This window comes from Sturnira hondurensis, unplaced genomic scaffold (assembly GCF_014824575.4).
Source record: "Sturnira hondurensis isolate 20B ecotype Veracruz unplaced genomic scaffold, ASM1482457v3 Scaffold0020879, whole genome shotgun sequence".
NCBI classification, from domain to species: domain Eukaryota; kingdom Metazoa; phylum Chordata; class Mammalia; order Chiroptera; family Phyllostomidae; genus Sturnira; species Sturnira hondurensis.
The window spans coordinates 316,244-329,448 of NW_028093510.1; the positions used below are offsets into that span (position 1 = coordinate 316,244).

Below are 13,205 nucleotides of genomic sequence, written 5' to 3' on the forward strand. Positions count from 1 at the left end.
ATCTGGTTTGGCCACGTGTGGGTGATCGGAGGGACCTGAGATAACAGTGTGGTGGAGGGGGCCAAGGTCTGAGTCGGTCTTAGAGAGGAAAGGACCAGAGAGACCAGAGACCACAGCCAGCAACTCCTCTCAAGATAGGACTCGGAGGCCAAGAGTCTACACCAAAATCCCGGTTCTGCCATCTATCAGCCCTGTGACCTTGGGCAAGTTCCTTAATCTTTCTCTGCCTCTCATTTCTCATCTGAAAAGTGGGGACAATATGTGTACAGCCACACCACCCTGAATGTGCCCAATCTTGTCTGAAAAGTGGGGACAACAATCGTACCTAATGAATTGGTACGTGAGAATAATGCCTAGTACGCACTAAATCCTATGTAAGTGTTGCTGGCATCATCGTCCATCATTATCATCACTACGGTCGTGCATCACTTAACAATTGGAATATGTCCTGAGAAATGAGTCATTAAGCAATTCTGTCATTGCGTGAACATCACAGAACGCACTGACACACGTAGATGTACAGCCTGTACACGCTGAGGCTGTATGTTAGAGCCTGTTGCTCCTAGACCACAGCTCCACGCAGCACGCTGCTGTACTGACTACTGTGGGCAGCTGTGAGGGGCTGTGCTACAACGTTACAACTGTTATGACATCCCTAGGTGACACAATCTTGTCAGCTCCATTATAATCTTATGGGACATTGTTGTATATGTGGCCCGTCACTGATCGAAACGCCATTAGGTAATGTATAACAGCATTATAAAAATAGGGTCAGAATTAGAATGCAAGGACAAGTGTTTTGTTTGTTTAGGCAGTTACTGAATGTGTATATTACAGGTAAAGATGGACGAGAAGAAGGAAGGAAGAGGAGCTGGTGGAGAGAGAAGCACCAATGGGGGCTGGCCCTGGACAGGGGACCGATGTGGAGGTAGGAGTCTGTGCAAACCCTCAGAGGATCACAGTGAAATGGAAGGAATGTCAGCAGCCATGGTGGCAGGATGAGGGAGATGTTGGAGGTCGGAAGAGAGGGAATTAGCTGTCCCGGAGGGTAGAACAAACTCATTAGAAGACTTGTGTGTAGCCCCCCAGCAGCACAGGGCCCACCTATGGTCAGAGTCACAGAGTTACAGGGAGGTGAGTCAGGTTCAGGTACAGGTACAGGTACAGGTACAGGGTGGGGGCTGTGGGGGGCTGGATACAACCAGCACAGGGGTCTTGTCGGGCCGGTATGACAACCAACAGCACGACAAGGTGAGGATTACATGAGATTACAAGGGAAAAGTGCGGGCACAGGGCCTGGCATCTGAGCACCACTGCTGTCCGAGAGCTTCAGCGGCCTGTCCGAGGAATGCCCTCCCCCACAGCCTCCTCCCCACTCACAACACACACACAGTTTCAGGATCCGAAAAGTGCCAAGCTCTCAGTTCTGCTCTCTCCACTGAGCCACACCCCTCCATTTTCAGTTCCAGTTGCTGTCACATTTTCCAGGCCAAAGTGACACCTCTCCTGACTGTCACAGAGAACAAAGAAGTCCGTGTGAGTGCAGGCTGGTCCCCACACCACGCTCCTTCCAAGAACCGGAGTAAAAGCGGCTCTTCCCGCCTTGAGGAAACATTGGCTTTCCAGGACCTGCCCTACACTGACACAGAGCTGCCGAGGGGCTTCACCACCACCTCCTCTCACTGAGGGACAGTGGGGCACACGGACAGAGCAGGGCCTTTGGTGGATCTCGTCATTCAACCCGACAGCCCGCCGCCCTCCTTTGCAGAGGAGCCGTAGAGGTAAAGCAACACTGACCTGGCCTCCAGCACAGCAACTGGCTTAGCTAGCTGACCTGAAGCAAGTTCAACCACGGACAGGATAATGAAGTAACCTGAAATTCCTGTATGAGAGTCTACAAGAATGGCTTTTGATATTGTTATAACACATAAATAGAGTTAACAGCAACACACATTGTTTCCAGACAGGAGTGGGTCTGCCCAGGGCCAGCTGGAGTGTGTGGGTTCTTGACTCCATGTAGGAAAGATTTCACCACAACATGAGTCCAGGTAACTATGAGGGTACATTTATCAAAGCTGGGGACCACAAAACAAGGAAGGGTTTAGCAAAGAAGATGCACAGGAGAGCCTGAGCTGGGCTGCCCTAGCTCACTGGGAAGTCAGAGAAAACTGGGCTTTGGGGACAAGTTCAGTGGATCAGCCTGGAACAAGCTGCCCACTGCCTACTGCCCTAGAGTTTAGGAGACACGTGCCTATGAAGAAAGATATTGCAGAAGAAAGGAAAGGGCATGATGGCCCATGCTCACACTGGGTCCTTTGTCTTGTTTTTCTCTCTCTCTTACGGGTCAAGAACCTGGCCAGGAATCAGGGAAGTTCTCAGGGCAGGGTTTTAGTACAATATTCATGAGTTCTCCAGGTGTGCATGTCCTTTCAGGGTCGTGGTCTCCTCTGATTGGTCAGCAGCAGAGCATTTGTATTTGTAGGTGGTCCTGGCATCACCCACCTGGTTTTGCTGCTTTTCTGGGCCTTGAGCTGAAATACAACTGAGGCCTAGATGTTGTCTCCAGGAAGGTGACCTTCTGTATCTGGCCATAAATTGCTCAGCTCTTGTGTTCAGCTGTCTGTCTCAGTTTCTCTATTCTACTTGCCAAGGAATTTTCCTAGCTTCTTACTATCCCATCTTGACACCACACAAACTGAAACCAAAGTTTTACAAGGTAATATATAAACTCACTATGTGCAACACACTCTGATAATCTTTTCTATTTTGTTTTATTTCATTAGGAAAAAATTGCCAGGTGCAGTCCAGTCAAAAGGGATGTCATCATCAGTTACTGGGCTGTGACTTGAAGTTGATAAACACTGGATAAGAGGGTTCCCCGCCACTAAGGGCTACTAAATGGTTCAATCGTGTTCCCAGAAAAACTAGGGAAACACTGAGTTGCAAGGTCCGCATACCAAAAAGAACATAAATTACACATTGAAGAAATGCTAGGATTGGTTGTGCCCTAGAAGGGAGAACCTGAGTAGAGTGGGTACAAGTTATAGGGAGCCAGACTTTTTGGGGTAGGGAGCTCTCTGTCTCTAGGAGAAACCAAGAGCCTAATGAGATGCAATAAAAAGGATTCAGGAGTAAGATGAAAGAGATAGATCCAAAAGTTACAGAAGTTTCTTTTCACTCTGACAGTCTTTTCTACCTTGAGGAACAACAGGCTATTATGAAAATGAAATGGAAATAATGTTGAAAGCCCTCGGAAAAGTCACACGCTCTTCAAAGGGCTGTCACTCCGTAAATGGCAATTCTTCATCCAAACCTTCAACTCTGTCTGCTATTCAATTAGGTACTTTAAGACAGCAGGTACTAAAAGTAAGCATCATTAATTTATCATGTTGATAACAGCTCAACTCTGTGACAGATCTAGACTCAGACAAGGTTGCAGGGAAAAGCTGTGAAAACTAGCCAACTGTACAGTTGGGCTTCCTAGGGCTGTGCTTTGCTACCTTTTCCATCTCAAATACGGCAGAAGTGAACATTCGCCCCTGGAGGCCAGGTCTGAGGCAGTTTCATTGCCAAGAAAAAAAATTTCATTTGCCTCCTCCTTTATCTTAAAATGTCAAGCAATGGTATATATAACATCGGCCCTTGTTTACTTTCTGTGTGACTGGTACTGGGCTAAGGCTGCTGTGGCTCTCGATGAATGCTGACAACATCCTCATGCCACAGGCTCCATTATGTGGCAGGCTTCCAGCTTTCAGGCCAGAAACAAGGTTTCAAGAGGTTATGGGACCTGCCCAGGACCACAAAGGGACGGATTCAAACCCAGTCAGTCTGGTTCCAGAGTCCTGCTCTTAGCCGCTAAGCTATGTTGAATTCTCCTCTAACAAACACCCATATTTGTTTTAATATTCTCTAAATGTTATTTGCCTCAATTCTTTGGGGGAAAGACAACCCTGGAGGAAGATGCACACGCCCACCCCAGGCAGAGCACCCTGGGAACAGAGAACCACGGCTCCCCCAGAAACTCCCCCCAGCCCGTCCTCACGCCGCCGCGGCCAGGAGTGAGCTCACAGCCCCTTCTCTCCTAGACACATAACACAGTCTTCATGTTCTGTTTCACATGATCTTCATTAACAACCAAGATATCACAAGTGGCAGTTGTTTGCTGCATCCTTAAAATGAAAAATTCATCTCTAAGCTAAATTACAGCAAGTTAATTACAGAGCCTGGCTGACGGCAGACACACTGAGACAGAAAGGGAGGTAATGACTGAATTATCAAATACAAGCAGCCTCACCCACCCAAGAACATACATCGGGGCCTTCTCAAACGAGGAAGCTGGGGGCTCGCCCACAGAGACGGTCAATCTCAGAAAGGCGTGGGCAAGCCTGCCCATCCATTCTTTTACTCCACAGTGCTGGGGGCTGGCTAATTGCAGTCATTCGCTCCCCATTCCCTCGTTCCCTCACTCACTGAGCCTCTACTGCATGCCAGGCACAGACGAACTGTTGTGAATATGCAGACTGATTAACCAACTGCTGCACCTGATAAGTCATCGGCTCACCAACTACAGGAAAACTGCACCGTGCTAGGGCTGCGCTGGCAGTGGCGATGGAATAATGAGCCATGCCAAGTTCCTGCTCCAGAGGAACACACGCTCTAGTAGAGGGAGAGAGACGAGATGAGGAAGTTTGTAAAATGTCAAGGAAAGAAGTGCTAGGGAGGAACACAAAGCAGCCTAAGGTGACAGAGAGCCAGGGACGTGCCATGACAGAGTGTTACAAGGGGCTGCACCTCTGATTAGAGAGCAGAGGCCTGAAGGAAAAGCAGGTGCAAGCCTGGAGCAGACTTGGGGAAAAGGGGGACCAGGCAGAGAAGGTGGGGGCAGGGAACAGACGGGGCAGAGGCCCTGAGGCGGGAAGCGTGAAAGGTTTTCCGGAGAGGCCAACTGGGGCATGCTTCTAATGTGAGAGGAAGGGCAGAGGAGGCCAGAAGATCAATCTGGAAAGGACTCTCCGAACCACTGGTACTAGTCTCAAAGCCCATCACTGGTGCTTCACTGCAGCCTTGATTGCTGCCAACATTCAAATATTCTGCAGAAAAACAGGCAGGAAACTGAGCTGCTATCAAATATTTACAGAGCAGCTTGCCTATGTTCTCAAGAGTCTCTGCAGGGTGGGTTTGGGGGAGGGGAAGGAGAATAGCCCCCTCAGACAATGAATCTGGCTGTTGAAGGAGAGTCTGTCACTGAGCGATAAATATGGAAGCTTTAATTTAAATGCCACCTTTTTTTTTTTTCCCTGCTGAATCTGAAGCTGGTTTACCAAACAGAACAGTCGATAGAGACAGTTTGGGCAAAGGGCACAGAACAAGAAGGCTTTCTTGTTTCCTGACTTTGCCAGCGGCCCATTTTGTAGGCTCACCGAGCACCCCAGATCAGCCATGAGCTAGGTCCCTGCAGCCCACCTAAGCTGCTAAGGCAAACCCTGTCACCCAGTGAGGAGGGGGCTCCAAGTCACCTTCAACTCAGCTTTCCCTCGCTCCCCCCCACCCCCACATGCCTGCATTGCAACTCACTGGGGGCTGAGTGCTCTGCCTGTGCAGACTGGAGTTCCCGTGCCCCACGCCACCTGCAGAGGAAACTGCTGCACTGACACACACCTGCACCCGAACCCAAGCCTGCAGGTCCTCCCTGCTGCCACTGATGTCCTCAACGTCTCTCACCCACAGATCTTTCTGCCTCCAGTGCCCTGACTCCTCAGTCTTCAGACAGAATGACTTCACTCACACCGAGCTTTGATCTTAGTCCTCTGACTAAAAAGTGGCCCCCAGTGCAAACACACACAGTGTAGGCTTGGCCTGGCCTCCCAGGCCCTGTGTGCCAAGCCTGGCCCTGTCCCCCACGTCACGTCAAGCAATTGGACTTCTGTCCCTCTGCATGTCTTGGCAGAACAAGCCAACGCGTGTGAACACCCAAGTCTTTTTGTCTTGGCGGGTCTTCTATACTTTCGCCACTGAGAAAACTCCCCGACCCCTGGTTAAAATTGCCCCTTTGCCTATTCTTATGCCTTTGAAATAGCCCTTCTTTTGTTCTGCCTTTTTGAAGAGTTAATCATCTTTTGCCCATCTCTCCCACTCGGTATTTTTTGGATGAACAAGCCTGTTCCTCCTACTAATGTTTGGGGGTTTCCTGGACGCCTCCCCTCTCCCCTATTCCCTACATCAAACCGTTCTCCAAGTCCTCCCAGCCCCTTATCCTGAACATCTCCCGAACATACACCCCTTGTCCCATCCCCACCCCCCCCACCTGCCGACCCAGCACTAGTCAGGCCTTCATCTTCATTCATGAGGATTCTGTAACGGCCTTCTAACCTGTGTTTCCCCACCCTACCTTACTGCTTTCTTGAGCCACGAATAGTGCAAATGTTCCTAAATCCTGCCCAAATCACTGCCTCTGGAAGCAGGGCAAAAGATGTTACAACCTGCCCATCCCACACACTTTCCCTTTACCAGCAAAACAGAATGTGTTAACAGTTGTGAAGCAATCGCTGTAGAAACTACTGCAAAAGATGAATACACCTTCTCTAGCAAAGGGGTACGGATGACTCACTTAAACCTCATGTATGTTTTACAGTCTAGTTGTTAGACATTCTTAGGCTAAGACACATTCCTGTTGTAAATATGCGTCTCCTCACACTTCAAGGTTAACCAACCAAATCATACTAAACTAACAATTAGAAAGCCAAGCTAACAGTTACTGATAATCAAATGTCTAGGTTCCTAGAAATAAAAAACTGTCACAAATTCGAGACTGCATCAGGGCATCGTTTCCGAAGCCCCAGGACCTCCGACAGCCTGTGCAAGTCTGGGCTCCACGGGGGCCGAAAGGCACCGCAGCCGAGCCTGGAGACGTAGCTGAGCTCCCAGAGAAATATGAAACAGAGTCATCCAGACTCCAACAGGGCAGGAAGTTAACACCAATTACATTTCAGGAACTTTTAATAATGTCTTTGTGGTTACTGGTAGGCAGCCTGCAGTCATACCTGAAGCCTGGAAGTCCGTGGAATTTCGAGTCCCACACCTGGAGAAACTGATGAAAGGACTGTGTGTGTGGACGGATCACTATTCCCCTGCCATTCTGGAGAAGCTCTGACACAGAGACTGTGCCCACAAAACCCCTGCTGTAGAAGACAGACCTGATCCAGTGACTACCCAGGGTGAAATTCCAGAGGGGCGTTTGTTCCGCTGCATGACCTGGGCCCGGCCCGCCTTCCCGCTCCCACCCCACCCCAGGCCTCCAACTGTGTGGCCACAGCAGTGCCCCGTGCAGTAATCTAGGCAGGCCACGCTCCTGCTCTGTCCTCCTCGGCCCTGTCCACGTGGCTGTCTGAAATGCCCTTTTCTACCTCTTTGTCCCGGTCACTCCTCCAATTAGCAAACTCCTCTTTCAAGAAGCACCTGGAAGGCCACATCCTCTAGAGAGCATTTTGTGATTTCCAGTCCCCCCGGGCTCACCCCTGGGCTCCATGGCACCTGNAGGCCTCCAACCGTGTGGCCACAGCAGTACCCCGTGCAGTAATCTAGGCAGGCCACGCTCCTGCTCTGTCCTCCTGGGCCCTGTCCGCGTGGCTGTCTGAAATGCCCTTTTCTACCTCTTTGTCCCGGTCACTCCTCCAATTAGCAAACTCCTCTTTCAAGAAGCACCTGGAAGGCCACATCCTCTAGAGAGCATTTTGTGATTTCCAGTCCCCCCGGGCTCACCCCTGGGCTCCATGGCACCTGGTAACCAAGCCCACCATAGCATGCATCAGGCCGTAGTAAGATTGCCTGGCCGTGTACTCCCACTACAATCTTTGCAGGTAACTCATTAGAGTGACTTACCACCAAACTGGCACCCCAGAAAAACTTCAAACTCAAGACCATAGAAAAGCTGTTTTAATTTGAAGCCATAGTGCCTCAAAAATGAAGCTGAAATCTCAGCATTCCCATTAACTACCTTGAATGAAAGGCCTGGAGAGGACGGAGAGTATCACTCGGCAAAGACAGAGTTTGCTGCGGGTGTGTTTTTGTGTATACACAGTTCCACAAAAACACACAAAAGTAGAGGTCAAGGGTAAGGTAAGACAAGCAAGTAGGTTGTAAGTAGGTTTCAGGACAGGAGATACATGTTTAAAGACGAAAGCTGGGAACTAATATTTGGTGTGTTTCTTTTTTCCCCAGTAGAAAGTCAGAACCAGCCAGAGTCCTACCAGCCAGAACCAAGTTTCATGATTTCCTAAGCTAAAATGTTGCGCACATCTTTACGTCAAAATATTTAGTGGGGAGCTATTGGAAAGTAGCAAGGGTATTATAATTTTAGTTGATTAAATATTGGTTATTATTCATGTTCCAAATAAATAGTGGTCCATTTCTGTGTTGTAAGAGTTGATATCCTGGGGTTTGGAGGAAGAAACCACTCCCTGTACCATTTCTCAGAACACAACATCCATTTGAAGTATGCCTTTGTGAGCTAGACGGTCATTTCACTGCACTTGGAAAACCAAAGCCATTGCAACCTGCCAAGGAAGTCAGCAGTGTGAGGGAGAGCTGCCCTACAGGCCACTTCAATGTGATGTCAGCAACGCTGGGGGATAGCCACCAGGTCCTGGGCCGACAGCACAGTCTCTCCACGGGCTGTGCTGAGAGTATAGGCTTCATCCAAGTGCAAGAGGTGGTCACTAACAGGTATAACGAAGAGAGTGAAATGATATGACACACTTTTTAAAAGATCTCTCTGGGTCCAAACTGATGAAAAAATGGAGGGAAAACAGAAGCAGGGCAGCCCTTCAAAGGCCTTCTCAGTAACCAAGGCAGACACGAGTGTCATCGGGCTTAGGAGGCGGATGAGCAGGGCGGATGAGTTCAAGAAGCATTGCTAGGACGCAGTGATTTGGAGGAAGAAAAAGGCGAGTGACGCCCCAGTTTCTGGCTTGAAAATGCAATTTAACAGCTGCGCACCTTGATAATATGGAGCAAAGGGAGATCTGGAAAGGGGCTGAGTAGAAGGAGACCAAGAGTTAATATTTAGGCTCATTAAGCTTGAGGTGCCCGTGAGCTACAGGAGTTTGCTAACTGATAGCAGGCGCAAAAGTGCTACAAAGTACAGAGGCAACATGTGGGGTGATGGATGCCTGGGGCCACCCTCACTGGTGACCCTCCCTGACCTGCTCTCGGGGTGCTCTGACGTCCACCTCTGTGCCAGCCAAGGTGGGGTGCACATGGGGAGTTTATAGGGCACAGTCAGCCAACACAGGTGCAGGCTGCTGCTCTGACTGATGACCCACAGTAGTAACACAAATACCAGCCATGGGGCTGAGAAAACAGTAACTTTTAACAGTAAGATAGTATTTGCATCACACCACCATGGGAAGTAAAAAAATGTAGCCTAGTTTCTTCAACTCCAAGTCATCACAATAGGTTTGCTAATTTCTTGATACTGATGTTTTCAAGGAGTGCCAGTCAAAGGCTCTTGGTATCTAGTCCCACACCCCCAACAAGTACACCTTTTCAAGTGCCACCTGTTTGGGGGGTTCAAGGTTAGAGTCTCCCCTACAGAAATGTTCATCTAACGTGGGTGGACCCGGATGCAGAGGGAGATCTGCCTCCCAATGAAAAGACCGAGAAGGAGGCCTGTTTTAGGAAAACAATGACTCACCGAAATCACACCCTGCTCTTACTGAAGTTAGCATGCCTCCTTCCAGGCTGCTCTTGCTGTTCTGTCACGAGGAGTCCACTTTCCAATTCCCCGTCGGAGGGCAAATCAAAATGTCATTCGACAATCTGCTTTCTAATGAAAAGTTGAGCCATTTTTAAAAAATCACATTTAATGAAACAATTACATATGGCAATAAAGCACTGTGCTTTGCCACCTTGATTGATAGAACCACTGGCAATTATTGAAGGAGAAGGGAGGGAAAGAACATCATTAGATACAGCTAGACTAAGCTGATCAAACCCCTATTAGTGTCTTCCAGTTCAGTCACAGAGTAAGACAGGGCAGCATTAGGGTAAATTAATTACATTTCCTGCATCTCAGTCAGCCCTAACAAAAATAACACGAGACTGACTGGAAGATCTTAGAAGGAAGATATCTACAGATACCCACTTTCTCAAGAAAGAAGCCTAGGTAGGGTGGGGGAAACACCATGGTGAGACTACATCTCCCAAGAGAAGACCGAGGCTTCCCCCACTACAGGGAGCACGTCGGGTGGGTAAGAGACAGGTAAGAGACAGAGTACCCAGGGTTTGTGACAGCAGCGGTGGCTTCCAAGAAGGATGAGACGGTGCAGGGGAGAGAAAAACCCAACTCCACTCTCATTGATGACGTGACTTCAAGCAAGACCCCTAGCTGCCAAGCCTGTTTCCTGACTGAAAGTGAGAAGTTACCATTTGCCCCTGCCTGTCTGTTAGAATTGGTGGGAGAAGAAAATGTGGTGATGGGTATATAAGTGCCCTGTCAAAGGGGAAGAACTATACAGCTGTAAGAGACACCTGCAGCTTGCTATCAGGTAGGAAAGGCTGGGACAAGTCCTCTAAGAGGATGGTGACCAAGAAAACTGGTAGAATTAGTAAGGAATGTCTTTGGGGCACTTAGCGAATGCAGTAAACAGAAAAAAAGGAAACTGCTGACTCATTTAGCTAAAGCAAAAAAGTTTGGAGCAAGGAGGTGGATTAAAATGCAACTGTCCAGCCCTGGCTGGGTTGCTCAGTTGGTTGGAGCATTAATCCATACACCAATAGGTTGCAGGTCTGATTCCTGGTCAGGGCACATAACTAGCTTGCAGGTTTGAACCCTGGTTGGGGCATGTACAAGAGGCAACTTATTAATATTTCTCTCTTTCTCCCCCCTGCACCTTTCTCTCTCTCTAAAATCAATATACATATTCTCGGGGGAGGATTAAAAAATGCAATTGTCCACTGACTGAGGCAGCTCAGAAGCTTGGAAGAGCACACAGATGGATGCCAGCAGAGAGGACGGGCCACAGTCACAGCATGACCAAAAGCCGACCTCACAACTGAACACCTGCCACGGGAACGGGGAGGCTGACCGGGAGCCATGCTGTTGCAGTCATTGGTCTCCTGACCCGCCTGTCACCTCCCTTCCCTTCCAGTCTCTGGATTACTGCTCTTCACATGGGCCCAACTGCCCCCCCCCCAAAAAAGGAAAATCAGATATAAAAACTTTGCTATTAGCTTCATTTCACCAACAGTCAAAACACAAAGGACAACTAGAGATTAGCAACTTCTGACGAGAGCTCAAAGAACAGAACCAACTTGCAAATGAGCCGGGTGGTGGAGGTGCAGCGGGAACCCACACAGGAGTGGACAGCCCAGCGGGGAGGCCAACTCACTGCTTCTTCAGTGAACTTTTATGGAGCATCTGCTACGCCTCAGGCACAATTCAGGGACACCCTTGAGGAGCTTACTGGGAAAACACACAAATAAGCAACTATAATCCAGTGTATGTGGATGGGGAGGCCACAGAGAAGGAGCCCTCACACTCAATACAGCCATGGGAGCAGGGCAGTGAGAGGGGCACAATGGAAATCATACAGCCCATGACACTACTCGTCATTAAAAAGGAGACAGTAGCCCTGGCTGGTGTAGCTCAGTGGATTGAGTGCTGACCTGCAAAGCAAGGGGTCGGTGGTTCAATTCCCAGTCAGAACACATGCTTGGGTTGTGGGCCAAGTCCCCAGTAGAGGGCGTGCAAGAGGCAACCACACATTAATGTTTCCCTCTCTTTCTCCCTCCCTTCCCCTCTAAAAATGAATGAATAAAATCTTTTTTCTTTAAAGAAGGGTTTCAAAAGCAAGGGATCACTGCCAGCAGGAGGGAATCAAAAAGACTTCGTTTCCAGGGAGGTGGCCTTTGAGAAAGGCCCTGAGCAATGAAAAGGAACACGGCCAGGGGGCGGGGCGGGGAGGACGGCGTGGGTAAAATATCCCAAATGGAACCAGACATGTCTGAGGAAGGACAATGATCCCTCCACACACAGATTTCCCTTGAAAGAGAGCTTTAGTAGATGCAAATTTACTTCTACTTACCTTTTCAACTTAAGAACTGATGTTTCAATAGTTTCAGCAAACGAATTTCCGGTAGAGGCGACCTGAGTTACTCCTGTTGAGAAATCAGAAGAGGTATATCAATATGTTTAGGGGGCTACCCCTCCACACACTTCATTTTTGGGACACCCCCTCAAGTCCATGCAGACAGGGCAGTCACAGGGCTCCCCTCCCCCCAGCCGACAGTCTTGGGGGTGGACACTTATCACCATCAGCCACACCACCCTCCTCCTTCCTTCCCTCACTTGTAAACACAGCAGGCAGTCCTGAGATCTGATCCAGAGAAACACACACAGATAGAGAGCAGAGGAGTAGGACCACGCAGCCCTGGGTTAGAAGGGCCTTCCCACTCCAGTTCCCAGCAGGCGGGTCAAGTTTTGCTCCCCGCCAACTCCTGAGGTTCCTACAACAAACCCTCTATTAACTTGAGCCGGCACAAGGGCATTTCTGTTCCTGGAACCATAAACCCCTGATTTACGAATAAGAAGATACGCAGGTTGGGATGAAAAAAAGAAACAAAAGTAGAAGGTGAAGAAAGAGGCTTCCGAAACAAAGCCTTGGAAAAAATAAGAGATGAGAAAGTGACTGGGCCTGCTGAACTACTGTCCCATAGTATCCAAGAGGAAAAAAAGAGAGACGTGAGACCCAAAGAACAGACCCAATAAATAATGCATAAATCCCAGCAGTTTGAAATAGTAAGAGGGAAGCCTGGATACAGCAGAGAAGGGGCTCCTATTATGGACATTACCCATAACGAAGCAAAGAACCTAGAATGTCATTGAAAATACAAAGGTTAGAGCGTGGAAAGTGACTACAGCAAGTAAGGAATAACTGAGTAACTATACAACACTTACCGTTACTAAAAGAGCAATGTAACACCTCAAAGTCTCGACTTATTATGCCGCCTTTTTTCATCCTAAACAATGAGTATTTTACTTGCTCAAGGTTGAATGGGTCAGCGGTTAGTGCTGGGCTCAGCCGGTTGGGTTTTCTCAGTCTTGCCTGGCTACAGTCACCTGGTGGCTCAACTGAGTTGGATGGCAGACCAGACGCTAGTGGCTGGCACTAGCTGTTTGTGTTGCCTTTACAGCATATTTCAGCAAA

General features: G+C 48.8%; 1 protein-coding gene across 1 annotated transcript in view; it reads right to left on the minus strand.

Annotated features, from left to right (window-relative positions):
• Positions 1-13,205, minus strand: part of LOC118976283 (translation initiation factor IF-2-like) — a 74,435-nt gene that overhangs the window by 14,789 nt on the left and 46,441 nt on the right. The window contains exons 3-4 of the mRNA XM_037030704.1: positions 12,084-12,156; positions 4,471-4,656 (exon numbers count right to left, since the gene is read on the minus strand). Of these exons, the coding sequence (XP_036886599.1) occupies positions 4,471-4,656; positions 12,084-12,156 (259 nt within the window). The remainder of the gene's footprint in view (positions 1-4,470; positions 4,657-12,083; positions 12,157-13,205) is intronic.